The 14802-nt window shown below is 41.6% G+C and overlaps 2 protein-coding genes across 8 annotated transcripts in view; both read left to right on the top strand.

Moving 5' to 3' along the window:
- The window catches only part of TRAPPC11 (trafficking protein particle complex subunit 11), a 73683-nt gene that overhangs the window by 32434 nt on the left and 26447 nt on the right, over positions 1–14802 (top strand). For 2 of the 5 annotated variants that reach the window (XM_053402506.1, XM_053402505.1), the window contains exon 30: positions 1707–1863. The exons of the other annotated variants lie outside the window; for them this stretch is intronic. In XM_053402506.1, coding sequence (XP_053258481.1) covers positions 1707–1751 — 45 coding nt within the window. In that variant the 3' untranslated portion in view covers positions 1752–1863. Of the gene's footprint in view, positions 1–1706; positions 1864–14802 lie in introns of those variants that run through there. 5 annotated transcript variants of the gene reach the window in all.
- The window catches only part of STOX2 (storkhead box 2), a 127887-nt gene continuing 124512 nt past the window's right edge, over positions 11428–14802 (top strand). For all 3 annotated transcript variants that reach the window (XR_008332088.1, XR_008332087.1, XM_053402510.1), the window contains exon 1: positions 11428–11966. Coding sequence is in view for 1 of the 3 variants with exons in the window: in XM_053402510.1 (XP_053258485.1) it covers positions 11492–11966 (475 nt within the window). In the remaining 2 variants the exon portion in view is untranslated. The remainder of the gene's footprint in view (positions 11967–14802) is intronic.

Raw genomic sequence — 14802 nt, 5'->3', positions numbered from 1 at the left:
TTTGCTTCTCGATGTGAATGGGGCTCCGGAACGGATCCCGTTCGTATCTAGAGGTACCACTGTACTATGAAGTTGATTAATGAGTCGTTTCTCCCAAGCCCTTTTTTCATAGCAAGAATTGGTCTACGTTAATTGAAATATTCATACTCATTATGTTACTGTTACGCTGGTGGCTAGGAAGAGACATGTCCAGGCAGTGTTAGTGAAATTGTTGAAAAAATGTGATGTGCCTTTTGTGAACTACATTGTAAAAAAAACAACCTAATCCCCTCCCCTGTCATAGCTCTTCATTCTACTTGATTTGCATTACAGCCAAAAAGGATGGGTGTTTCCCTTACATTCTGACAATCAATATACTATTGAGATGAGCCACCTACACTTTTTGCCAGCTAGAGACATAAGCCTGCTGCCTCTGGGAAAGAAGCTCTAAGCATGTGTAGCATCTTGAGCTGTACTTTCTTCTTGCCCATACTCTCATACATGGCAATATTAGTTTCTCTTCCTAAAAGAGGGTGGGGGGCTTCCTTAAGGGATATATTTCATCCCCTTTCTGCTCTAAAGGAAAAAAGTTGAATAAACTGAGTCCCAGATTGTGTTAGACTTAATAATCCCTCAGCATACTTGCCATTATAAGTATTGTAGTTGCTTAGATGTAATAAAATTGTGGTCTTAAATGCTAAAGAATTGTCATTTTGCAAGTTATACTTTTGTGCATTGTATCTATAGAGACTGTTGGAGCCAGTGACGTCAGTTTAAAATTCATTCTAAGCTATTGCTACTAATGTTTTTGAAAACTAGGTGGAATTTTACAAATCTGAAAGAATGATAGGAGTCATCTTGCTCATGCTGTAAAGTTTCTAATTAGGTGGCATGTATTTATCTTCTTTAAGAGTAAAAAAAAATGCAGTATTGTTAGTCCCACAGAATGAGAGACATTAGATAAACATTTTTTTATTAGTGGAGTAGCTTGTTGATGGAAATCCGAAAAAAGAGAAGGATGCTCAAAGTGCAGGTGGCATCTAATTATTGCCTTCTTCTGCCTGTGTCTCTGCTGTAACTAACACATATCCAAACTCCTTTTCGTTTGGATTAGAAGTGATCCGACACACAAGAAAATTTGAAAAATCACTCTTAACATTATCTCCACCACTGAATGAATGTAATGCTCTTCACCATTATAGCCTGAACTTCATTGCTTCCTTGTAGCCAACGCCTAACAGTGTTTGTTTTAACAATCCTTCAGCGCTCACTAATCTCAATGGGACGTGCCTCCAATTAAATATTTTTAAGAGTGGAACCCTAGGCAACTTTCTCTACAATAAATATGCAGAGTTTCTAAGCAGCAGTTGCACATGAAGAGGGCTGGGGGTGGGGCAAGGAGGGGGTGAGGTCAGCGAAGCTCTGGTTTGGTGGTGAAGAATGCTATAACTGCAGGTCCCAGAGCTCCTGAACCTCGCCACTGGCTTGTTCCAACCCCACCCCAATGAATCCCAACGTAGCTGCTAGGAGGAGGATGCCACTCTAGCTGCAGCTGCTTCTAAGTAATATTAGTCTGTGCCATGAATTGCAGTACAATGGATTTACAGTTTGGGGCTGAGTAATTCTAAAAGACAAGAAACCAATATTGGTATGTAGATTTGTACTGTACTGCTGTATACTTGCAGATTAAACTTAAATATTAAATCTGTTCTCTCTTCCTTCTAAAGCCACAGGGCCGTCAACCAGATGATGCTTCTATTGCTGCTGCGTAACTGTGGATTCATGCACTTAAGGGGGAGAGTTTTGCACATACTTTATAGAACTCTGCTTTTTCCAAACTAATTTTGCTCAGTCTACAAATGAAAAACTTAGGAGCCAAAACAACTGCTTAAAGTCTTAATTAAGTCTCTTTATGGACTTGATTCGAACAAATAATATATGGGGGAAAGTCAGTGTTCTAATTTTGCGTGTGCGGGTTTTTTCTTGGAATTCACTGAAACGGAAGTGCTATTTATTATGTATATGGAATATTTTGGCAATATGAATGACGTTAACTTGGCTAAAAAGAAGAAGAAAATTTATTCTGCCTTCAGTAGCCAGTCTTGAGGTGCAACGCCTGTGGTGTTTGCTATAATAACTGATTCCACCACTGGCCCTCAATTTCTATAGCATTTAAGTCTCACTTGCTTTTAGAACCTCCTCTTTGTGCCCTTCTATGTTTCGAGTAAAGAACAGGATTCACTTCATATGCTTATTGTCTTATTAGGCACTAGCTACTTGATGCATGATTGATAATTTGAAGTATTCCATGAATAAGTGTCATTTTGTGCTTGCATCTGGTGATAATTGAGAGTTACTGGCTATTAATAGTGTTGTGCAAACCACTGGGAAGCTGTTTTGGGGGCCTTTTCTCATGAAGAGGCAATGATACCAGTATTGCAAAGCTGATAGTTCCTAATGGCAACTTTGCCACTGAACAACCCTTGGCTTTTTCAAGCAGCTCTTCAGCATCCTTTGACAGTCATTTACCATGGGAGAAGAGAAACCCTAAATACCACAATACTACAAAATGATATGGCTGGATTTTGTTATCAATGAGCCAAATGCATCTTAAATGCTTGGCCACCCTTGCAAAACTATCCTATTGCTATGGTAGGCCTTTTGGGAGAAGCTGAAACATTTGGCTAATGTGTGAAGCCATATGCTTAATTTTAGCAGTTCAGAGCCAAGTCTGCTACCATGGACTGGTTTAAAAATGCTTTCTACTGTAAACTCTAGTTGCTAACTGGAAGCCATTTTGTGGGAAAAGGCCATTACACTGCAGCAATATCATCCAGTCTTCACACTTTTATCCAGTCAATCTCTATCAGGGTTAACTCTCTATGCAGAATGTCAATTAGTTAACAGAAATTCATCCTATCAATGTTCATGTGAGCCGGTCACAGTAAATCATGTAAATAAAAGTGTTTCGTGATTTTTTTCATTGTTCAATAAATTAATTTAAGCTTTGGCTTTTGGATCTCATAGTGTGTCTCCTTTTGGATCTAAAGGAAGATCAGAGCCCAGGGTACAATGTGAGCTAACAATGTGAGCTGGGAAATTTCCCCGTTCAAATATCTCCTCAGCCATGAACTTGCTAGGTTGCCTTAAGCACGCTGCTTTTTTCTCAGCTTCAGTCCCTTCATCTGCAATATGAAGATAACAACTGGCTTAATTTCCAGCTCTGTTGACAATTGCTGGCATAACATAGGCAATGCACTTCAGAATGCTTGAACTGCGATCTAAGCACCAAGTAGTGCTATCCTGAATTTTTACAGCAATTTATGAGACGAATAGTGTCTTTATGGTATGATAAAAGTTTAGGAGATAATATTTTTAAATGGCATAAATGTCATCCGAAGCAGGTTTACACCTGTAACCTACTTTGGAGGTTTCCAAAGTAGCATTTGGCATTATTGTACTGGCTTTGTACTAATAAAAGGGTCACCCATGTGGTAGTATTGATGAGCAACCCAAAGTCAAAAAGTATACTTCCTCACTTTCAAACACCTAGTGGAAGTGGGTATGTCTTGATCATCCTTCTAAAGGAATCTAACACCATGGCAAGATCTGCCTCAGTGGCTACTATTGTGGCCAGCTGATTGGGTAAGCAGCTATCTGGAAATAAACCAAATGTCTTTTTAAAAAATAAATAAATAAATAATGACACAACTTTACTGAGGAACAAGGGAGAGAGAGAATATGTGGCTAACTTCCTCTAGCCTCATGAATGCAGTGAACCTCATTTTGATGAAAATGTGAATAAATCACAGTTGCTTTAAACCAGAAAAGAACAAATTGTGGAAATAAAATAATAATTGTAACAAAGCAGTGTTGATCCTGAAGAAGTATGTTGTGCAACTGAGATGGGATATACAAGCTTTAAAAGTAAACTGACCAGTTATTGCTGCAAGATCAGTCTAGCTTGATCATAAAGCTGCTCTTGAAACCTTATGCTTACTAACCATTGCATAAGTTGAGCTGCAACATCCCAGACATAACAATGCTGAGTTGAGGCTGAATTTTATTTGCTTTTTTTGCTGCTTTGAAATTTTAAATTTAAGACTTTCACAAGCACATTTATTTTCTTCAAAATTCTGGTGTTTGGTTAAAATGCAAGCTGATTATTTGCGGTCTATCACTGGGTGAGCATCTTTAAGCCATTCCTAAGTGGGGCAGCCTTTCTAGTCCACCAATCCAACATTGCTTTTCTTCACATAGTATTAGCAGCATTATAAATGCCACCTCTTGAGCCCTTAAAAAGCTTGCCTTTCATAAGGTCTGAAGGAAGGAAAATATCTGCCCACAGACGCTGTATAAAGTGCAACCTGGTGGACTTTACAACCAATGTGAGTAAAAATAGACCATAAGAGTAGAAAATAGATTAAGTCCTCGTGATTTTTCATTTGCATTAACAGTATAAGATCCCCTTTTTGCCATCAACATGAAGCCTGTACGTGACCCTGTCAAAGAGTCTTGGAACTTGACAAGAAAAAAATGGTTACAGTGGCACCTCAGGTTACATACGCTTCAGGTTACAGACTCCGCTAACCTAGAAATAGTGCTTCAGGTTAAGAACTTTGCTTCAGGATGAGAACAGAAATCGTGCTCCGGTAGTGCGGCAGCAGCGGGAGGCCCCATTAGCTAAAGTGGTGCTTCAGGTTAAGTACAGTTTCAGGTTAAGAACAGACCTCCGGAACGAATTAAGTACTTAACCTGAGGTACCACTGTATCTACTTGTTCAAGAACCCCCAGTCTCTTATATTGTTTGAAGGCTTTCAATATGTTTGATTGCATAAACAACAAAGGAAATATGGTAAATACCCCAGCATGTTTTCTGGCTATGGAAAATAAATACCTGAGCATATTTTCTGCCTTTGTACTTCAACTTCAACAAGGAGACGGGAACAGAGGTGTGTGCTTGGTAGCCCACAAGCAGAGGAGAAATAACATACCTAACGAACACCAAAGAATGTTGATAATGATCTTTCTGAATGATTTGAAAACAGTCAATTATCTGTGAAATAAGTTTCCCCAGCTGGGATGCTTGGAAGCAGCATTTTCCTGACCACAATTCCATTTTTTAAAAAGCATATTTAAAATCACTCTAAAATGGCTGCCTTTCAAAGAAAGGAATATAAGTAAATTCATCTTACGTTTAATGCATGCACTCTTAAGTGATTACTGAACAGCACTGGCTGAGACCGAAGGGAAACTTAGTCCAAAACAGCTGGAGGATGCCAGGTTGCTCATCCTAGATTACTACTGTCTCAGTTTTCTCCTGCTTCTCTCCAATCCTTACAATCTGAATTCTACCTTTTGTATTCCAATTAACTTGTACTCTTCAAAAGAACTCTCCCCATTTCAGATCTTCTGTCCTCGTCTATTACTTCTCTCATGCCGCTGAGTATATCTGCTGTTTGCTTATGTGTGTTAGGTTTATCCCTCTCTGTCCTCTGTTGGTTTTCCCCCTACTTGCCTAATCCCTCATTCAAAATTTCCACAGGAAATTTGCTGGTGTCTCTCAGGAATTTGTATTTGGTCATCTGCTACTCCATTTATGTACCCGAGTGACCTCATCAAATCTTGTGGCTTTCAGTGAGATCATCCATCTCTACTTCTTTATTCCACAACTGCATCCAACCCCACCAACTTTCTGTCTGATATTTCAGCTTAGATGTTTCATTCATCGCCATTACAAACTTGGTTTCTACTTGGGCAACTCTCCTTCTGGGCCTTTTTTCCTTCTTTGCCACCATCCACCCTGTTGACTAGGCATGTAACCATGGCTTTATCTTGGATCTCCTTTGTTTTCCTTATTTAGAGCATCACCAGGTCATGTTGCTTCTCTCCAGCAAACTCATCTTTACCTTCAAAGCATTCTTATCCCTTCACCATCCCCTATCTGTGACCTTTGTTCCTTCAGCTTCACCACCCTCGGCCATCTACAGGTCTCATTAAACTGTGCTCCTCTTTCCACCCATATGCAGTAATGGATGGCACGCTGGGGTGGCCTGACCACCTACCAGCTGAGGTTCTGCTATTTACTGGGAAGGGGAACCTATCTAGTGCTCCTGCCAATGCATTTGCACCACACCAACTTCACTGCTGCCTCACCCTCCCTCCCATTGCGTGGCACCGACTCCACTGAGAGGTCAGGGGAGTGTTGCTGCACCACCATGCCACCCTTTACTGCCCCATCTCTGGAACGCCATTTCAGAGCACATTGTGTTGCTTTAATTCTGTCTTCCTTCTAAAGCCACCTTCTTAGTTAAAGCTTTGGCACAACCCCTTAATCTTTAACCCTTATTGAAACTAAGTTTATGTGGAACCAAACTGAACACACATTCTTGCCCTGCTTACCCTTCCCTCCATTTTCCTTCCCTGTGTTGGAATTTTTTTATTGGTCCCTCCTCCAAGAAGTTTACAATCTCTTTTGTTACTCATGTTTCTTTTTTCTTAATGAACAATTCATGCTAAAACACAAAGCAGGTTTGGGAAATAAAGAACTGGGGTGTTCTTCAGTTTTTAAAAGACCAGGATCACAGGCCCATGACATAAATGTGTCTGTGGGCAAATTAAAATGTTGAATGGCTATGGTCTCATTGGCACTGCACAGCACAGTGTGCTAGCTCACCCTGTAAGCAAAGGGGGGGGAGAGTTTTTTTATAGTTATTTTGCAAAAGGAAGAGAGAGATCTGACATGAAGTGCTTGCCCCCTAACAACATTCCTGATACATTAAAAAAAAAAAGCAGCAACTGGGGGGGGAATAAAAAATCTGGAATCTTTACTAGAAGAATTTCCAAACATCTAGTGGGGGGATTAAAGACTTTTCATGCTGGTAGTCGCTAAGGAATTATGGCCTTCAGAAACCTTAAGCATGAACAATCTTGTGGCAAATAGTTTAAAATCCATACACACACCTAAAATAATAGCTATTGAAGAAGAGAATGAAAAAAATACATTGTGCTGATGGCATATCTTTTTAATATAGGTTAGTGGTTTCCTTTCCATTTTAAGTCAAGGTTATAGCACTTTTCTTTATTGATCTTGTCATTGTGATGGCTGAGTGTTGTAGGGTGTGTCCAGACCCGTAGGCTATTGTACAACGGAGCCGTCTGTCTTCTCTTACTAAAAGGTTATTATATAAACACAAGTGAAGACCCGCCAAAAAAAAAAAAAAAAACCATCACCACCCGCTGGTAGTGTATTTTGGTTTCAATTGTTTCTACATTCCATCCCTTTGTAAACTGTGCATTAAGCGCAACATTTTTTTAATTTGTAACTTTGCACATTACATGTTAAATGTTTACTCTGTGCAAAAAAAAAAAAGAGTATATAAATCCTTTTTATTTCTGTTAGATGTACATATGACCCACCACAAATCACTGGTACATTTTGTCATTGCAATATTAAAAACTGTTTTGCTCTTCCTATTTTCATTTGTTTCTAAGGATTCAATATAACATAAGTAGCAAGTCATTCAAAGGATCAAAATCTGCAACAGTAGTTCCTAATTAGCTAAGCACTGCAGATGCCCTGTTTTTCAAAAGCCAAGTAGACCCCCTACTTTTGAAATTTTTTATATGTCTATAGTAGTTTTTGTTACATGAATGGTGCCATTGGGTGGGTTATGCAGATACCCTGAGTTCCGTGGACCAACAATTGGGAACCACTGATCTACAGTATAAGGTTTTTCTCAGTGTTGTGTCTCTATGGCTTGCTCAGCAATTGGACATAATTGCTGAGTTACAAGGGAGAGAGAAAGTACTAGGACCAGTTACACTTCAATCAATGGGCCAAAATGGCCCCCCATCCCTTCTTTGCCACCAGCAAAGGTATGTCCCCACTTGTGCAAGACCAAAATTATCAGGGTCAGCTGATATTTACAGCAAAGTAACAGCTGGCGGTTATTTCCCACTTCAGAATTAATCGAAACCAAGTAACCCCGGAAGCTTCATACACTCCTTACCCATGTCTTGGAAAAATGACTAGGCCCTCAAAATCAAAAACATTATTTGATTATTATTTTTTAAAGAGGGGAGTAGCTGCAGTGCTGAACTCTTAAGTTTGTTTGGATGTGACCCAATAAGGATGAGGTGGGGAACTGTATCTGGGTGGTGGGCTGCATCTCACTCACAGGCCATGTTTGACAGGTTAGCCAGGCCATCCACCTATTATTCACCTGTCATAATTACGCCAGGTGACCCATCTTTTGTACCTCTGAGCATGGGAGCCCTGGCAATCAGCTTTTCACTGGGGCTTGCAAAGCACCATGCACTGTGCTTTGCAAGCCCCAATGATCAGCTGGTTATTAGCACTTGCAAGCCACTGAACAGACATTCCCCACTGCTGCAATAGGGGTTTACTACAGCACCAGGTGATTCCGGTCAGGTTACGGATCTGGCAAGCAAACTCTATAAATAGATGGCTAGCAGTTGCTTATTATCCATCTTACTCTTTCATTCAGCTGGCAAAAGATTTGGATCCTAATGTTTATTTTCATACCAGTACCCACATTCTGAAAGTGCTGGCAACCCTTATAGACTACAGAGGCACAAAACACTTTATTTAAGCTTACACCTACCTCAGTAAGTGTTTACATTTGCATTTTTAAAATGAAGACAACAATGAGAAGGAAATAGACTACTGCTGCAGTTGCCTTTTTGTTTGAGTGTAAAAAAAAAGAGTAATTATGTGTGTGGGGAAAGGAGGTATTTTGGCTGCCGTTATAATCCTAATTCTTGGGAGCCACCCAATCTATAGGAAAATCACACTGGAACAGCTTCAGTCAATGCTGAGTTGTGATGTCAGCTAATTATCTTTGTAACAGTACAAATGAGGAATCTAATCCTCAGTAATAATATAATTTTGTGTGTTTGTGTGGAATCATTTTGTTAATTTTAGCTGTGTCTTATTGATACACCATTTTGAGACTTGCAATTAAGGGGTTTGTAAACCTAAAGAAATACATAAAAATTAATATTGTGTTGGTTTGACATCAGGGATATGTTTCATTTAGCAGGAAACTTTATTTTTCCTTTATGTCTCCCACTGACCTTAAGCTCTTTGCATGGTGGTAGCAGTTAAAATAATAAATTAAAGACAGTTGGGTATTGTTTGGGCTTGGCCTACTATCTGTTTAGAAGCTGCAGGAAAAACAAAACAACCCAGAAGTGCTACTTGTTCCGGCTAATTCATGGGCAGTTTGTTATTTTCAGTGTATGGCACAATATAATGTCAACTAAAAAAGATTTATACGTACTGGCTTGATCAGGTTCTGTTCTAAGAGTATGCCTCGCTGCCCACGTGTGCGTGAAATACTATCCCCAGCCAGAAAACCTTTAGACAAATTACCTACAATTATCTCTTCATTTGCCTTGTTCTCAACATTTTCCTTCCCACATACATGCTTAAATTAATTTAGACTAGTTTCAACAAGTAAGAGTAGTCATCAAGGGTATTTTGTTTATCTGTTGCTAGATCCAGTGAAAAAAGGGAATGGCACAAAGCAGAGAAGGAAGAAGTTATATGATTGCAGCTTTCATGGCGGTGTTATTAATGTGGAACATGGCCACAATCCAGAGAATTCTGTGATACCCTGAAATTATAGCTGCAGTTAATACCTGCAGCTGGAAGACATTACAAGAGAACATGGACTCCCTAACAAGTCCATTCTAGGAAAGCACTGAAGAAAGGACACTAGAGTATAATTTACAATATACTTTTTAAAGCTTTTGTTAAAACAGTTATCATGGTGCCTAGGGCCTTTATCAACCATAGCCTGGTGCTATCAAGGGCATTAATGTTAACTGTAACTTTACTTTTGGTAGTACAGTTATTACTTTCCTTTCGAGTTTTGTCTCCTACATTCCTATTTAACCACAAATGAGTCAGTCAGTATTTAGAATTTTGTTTTACAGATAGTAGTTTTCCCTGAAGTCCACTGGGAAGAATGGACTCTTATGCACATCAGATCTGTAACAGATAATAGAAAGTAAAACACAACCTTATAACAGAAACAAAATGCTTTCACCATGCCATTATTTTGCATTTTTAAAAATAAATATAGGATGAAGTGTTGTGCACTGGGCTCGGTATTGGGATACTGTTCCTTTTTAACCCCTTTTCTCTGCTTTGGTTTGGTGGATTTTGGTAAAACTATTTGGGTGTTTAGATTTACTGGGCTTTTTGTATTTTAAACATTTTAAGCTGCTATGTGTTTTAAAAACCCACCCAACCCTTAAAGTTTGTACCTTTCAGAACCTAAAGTTTGAGATAGGTAACATGTTTCTAAAGTGATAAAAATCAGCAAAATTAAAACACTTCATCTTATTTAGATAGCAACAATTAAATTCAATACATACTGGCTCTCCAATGTAATCAATGATGCTTGAAGATAATACTGCAGTGGTTAAATTATGCCCATGGTGAGATATATGATAATTAAAATAATCCCTCAGTATTTAAATAGCTGTCAATTCAGAATTTTTAAAATACTATCTCTGGTCACAACATGACCAGTAATAATAGTGGAGGAGCTGTTGCCAAGTTTGCTATTCAGGTAGTAAGAAAAGAATGTTTTTTTTAAAATGTGTGTGTGGTGTGCGCGTGTGTGTGCGCGCGCGCATATTACATATCTTAGTGCACCGATTATACAGTTGTCATCGTTTATCTTACACTCTTTGTAAGAGAATGTTATGTAAGAATTAAAAAAAAAAGGTACACAACCATCATCTTGTACGGTATCTTGCTTATTTCAAGTGTCATGTAAATTGTGAGTAGGTTCTATAGGTTTGATTTCATCCTTTGAAGTTTTAAAGGAATTTACAATGGCCCAGGTGACTTGTTGAACTGGGGTGCGACCGGGAGGAGGGAGAGAACGCTTCCACTCTCTCGCTCTCTCGCAGTGGATCAGGGCTGTCAATTCCTCACAGCGCGCGCGCGCGCGCTTTTCAAGAGCTGCATGACAGGACTGAACAACCCCCAAGTTCCAGGCGGTGAATTAAGTTCCCTTTCCCAATTTTCCAGTAGCTAAAATACACAGCGGGGCCCTGTGGGTGGCAACCCTGAACTGGGGGCGGGCGAGAGTAGTAATTTCCTCGAGTGTTGTATGGTGCTGTGTGCCGCCCTTAAAACTTTTCTTTTGCTTTGAAAAGTAGGGCGCAAGTCCCTGAACCGCGAAAGAGCGGCTTTATAACCTGAAGCAAACGCGGCAAAGGAGCCCGCGGCTCAGAGAGAGGGCGGCGCTGCTGAGGGTCGCCCGGGAGGCGGGCCAGGCGTCCACGTGCAGCGAGCGGGGAGAAGGCGGGGAGACGCGGAACCTGCCGCTGGGCCGGCGGGGGCGGTCCTGGCGGAGCTGGGAGCCGCGCCAGGCTGGTAGCGCCGCTGGTGCTGCGCGCAGTGCCGTGCCCGGCGCTCCTGGCCAGGCGGCTGCTTCGACTGCTGCTTCTTCGGCGCTGCGACGCCGCGATGCCTCGCCGGATGGAGAAGTTCTTGCAAATCGCCCCGCACTCCTTGGCCATCGTCCTGAGCCCCTGCGGCGGGGAAGAGGCTGCCTCGCGCCCGGCCAGGCACCGAGAGGAGCTGCAGGAGGACGGCGGCGGAGAGGCGGAGGACGACGACGACGGGGAAGGTGAGGGCAAGCGGCGGCGGCGGCTGCAGCAGCAGCAAGGGGAAGGAGCGCCGCCGCCTCCGCCGCCGGGCAGCGACGCTCTGGGTCGCCACCACATCGGCTACGAGATCTTCGCCGACTTCAAGCAGGAGAACATGCAGCATTTCTGGAACAAGAAGGTGACGGCGGCGGTGGCCGAGACTTTCTTCTTGGGCTGGATCGATGAGCAGGTGCTGCTGATCCAGGGCAAGGAGGAGCACCTGGAGGCGCTGCGCGAGGGCTGGATGCGCAGGTCCCTCAAGCCCCCCGCGGGCTTCCGAATCAAGTGCCTGGGTAAGCGCGCGGGGCAAGCCGGGGCAGGACGAGGGAGGCAGCCGCGTCCCCCAGTGGACGGGAGCGGGGAGGCGCGGGGTGCGCCTGCGCGGGGCTGACGGATGTCAACACCCCCCCCCCTCCGCCTGGCAACTTGGAAAGGCTCTGAGGGAGCCCAGGTTACGTTTTTTTGTTCCCTCTGCCCCAAGGGGAGGAAGGCCACCTGGGCATCTTCCTGCAAAAGCCACTTTCTTGCTTCCCACTCAGTCCGTTACCCCTTCAGCGACCTCCTAATGATTTCTGCCTAACTCAACTCTTGTCAAATGCGTTTTCCTCTTGATTGACGAGGGGAGGGGTGTGTAAGTATAATATACTGTATTTATTGCTCTATAAGACTCACTTTTTCCCTCCTAAAAAGTAAGGGGAAATGTGTGTGCATCTTATGGAGTGAATGCAGGCTGCACAGCTATCCCAGAAGCCAGAACAGCAAGAGGGATTGCTGCTTTGACTGCGCAGCGATCCCTCTTGCTGTTCTGGCTTCTGAGATTCAGAATTTTTTTTTCTTGTTTTCCTCCTCCAAAAACTAAGTGCGTCTTGTGGTCTGGTGCTCTTATAGAGCAAAAAATACAGTCATACACGACGCAACCATCGTGTGATTTGAAGAAGAAAAGCGGTGCTTGATTCCTGAAAAGTGGTGGGACTTTTGATTGCGCCCATCCAGAAGCAGCCTATTATCTTTAGGGGGGGAAATATTGCCTCCTTTTCACCCCCTCTGGTATGTCAGCAATTGAATACAGGTTTGACAGGTAAACTGCTAAGAAAAGTTCCATTTCCTTAGCATTTTACCTGTCAGTACTGTCTCTTGTTTTTTCTGTCTTTTTGATAGGCAGTTCATGTAGATTAACTAGTGAGTGTTGTATAAAAAGTGAGAAAAATATCTCCAACACCCTCCTACCCCATATCAATTGGTCACTGTCTCTCCTTTCTCCATTTTTTTAACCTCCCCATCACATATGGTGCTCGAAATAAGCTAAGCGCACATGCCTAACATAATCACAAACTCTCCCATTGGTGGTTTAACTTAGCTCAGGAACCGTTGCCAACTAACTGTTTTGGAGGAAATTCCCTTAAAAATAGCTCCAAAACTTTATTGGCCAAAAGCTCAACAACTTTGCCAAGAAAAGCTCAACAACTTGTGCCTGAATCTGGGGCCTTGTGCATGAAAATCAGATGCTTTACCACTCAACTGTGGCTCAGTAGCTGATCTGCTGAAGTCTCCAGGTTTGATTTTTACACTGCCTTATACAGTATTCGTTTATCCTTTGGTACATCAGACATAGGTAGATACTCGGAACTTGAAGATGAAATGTAATGGCTTCTTATAGTAGGCCGGCCTTGGAAAAGTTTTTGCTTTTGTTGGATTTCCACCAGGATTTTGTAGTGTCTGTCCAAAAGTCTCCTGTACCTGGGATGTTTCTCAAGACTTATTTGTTGTTGTTTTAGTGTGAACTTGCCTCAGAGTCTGTGCCCTGTATCTTAGACATTTGGGAATTTTATTTATGGGACAGTAATGGTCACTCCCTGCAGTAATTCATGTTTACAATGGCAGGTGCATTTGTGTGAGCTGTTTTCATAGAGCATGCCAGAAAATGGTACCTCTTCACAGCACTGGCAGAAAGAAGCAATACTATTTAATTTGTGTTATGGTGTCTTGCCCACATAGACATTCCTGCTTTTGTTTCTGTGGGTGAACTGAAATAAACTGCAGATTCTAATCAACATGATTTAAAGGTGCAGAGTCCCATTGAATTCACTGAGACTTATTTCAATGTAGACTTGAATAGGATTGAACTGTGAGTGGAGCAAAAGGCTAAAATTCTGGTTTGTGGCACTAAATTATACAGTAATTGACATGGGAATAACTTTCTGGATTCTGTTTTTAACTGCTTACAACATTGATCCAAGTTCCTTATGGCTGTATTGTTAACAGCATGTTGTATTTTGTATTTCCATAATCACCGAGAACATTACATTAAATTAGTTATGGTGGGCTGGTCACAGTCTTTCCTTTTGAGATGTGGGGATCAACAGTTCAAGTAATATTTTAGATATTCCCCCAGCTCTTCTAATCTTAATCTGGATTTATTGGAAGGGTTACCCTAAAGGGCAGTCAGTTGTCAGTTTTTAGTTTGTTGTCTTTGGGTTTCTTTCACCACCTTGAATGCGTCATATTGTTTTAGTGCCTTGGGCAGCAAACTATATTGGGGTGAACCCAGATTGTCGTGCATTTCACTCTTTTCTTTTGAAAGGTTTTTATACCTATTTTTCTGCAAGCTCCAAAGTGAGATGCGTGTCAAATGTTCCACCTTTTAAATGTTTACCCCAAGATTCTATCTTGATATTTAAAAGAGAAGGTGGATGCTATTTATTTGCTTGTCACATTTCCATTTACTGCCTTACTAGAAACAAGCAGAGCTCACCTTCCTCATTTTCTGCTCCACAGTAAGTAAAGTGTGTACCTAGCTGGGGACTTTATAGAGGAGGAACAATGAGAAGTGTGGGGCTTGGTTGTAGCCTTCCAACCCATTTCACTGATACTGCAATTCAAGATTAGATGCAGTGTTGTATTTATATCAAATGCCCCACCTCCCTGTGCTACTGGCAGTTTTTAAAAAGAACAAACATTGCTGCACCTGCATATGCTTTCCCTGCTCTTTACAAATATCAGTTTTCTGGTTGCCCTTGCTATGCTGGCATCTGTGCCTGTGGATTCCCAAGCATTTGTACAAAATGGAGCTTGTTCACACCATGGCTTTCTACACACACCCCTCTGCCTTATACTGTGTCATGTAGCCCA

The sequence above is a fragment of the Podarcis raffonei genome, chromosome 9 (assembly GCF_027172205.1).
Source record: "Podarcis raffonei isolate rPodRaf1 chromosome 9, rPodRaf1.pri, whole genome shotgun sequence".
NCBI lineage: Eukaryota > Metazoa > Chordata > Lepidosauria > Squamata > Lacertidae > Podarcis > Podarcis raffonei.
Note: the sequence above shows the minus strand (reverse complement) of the source record. Positions and strands in the feature narration are given on the sequence as shown.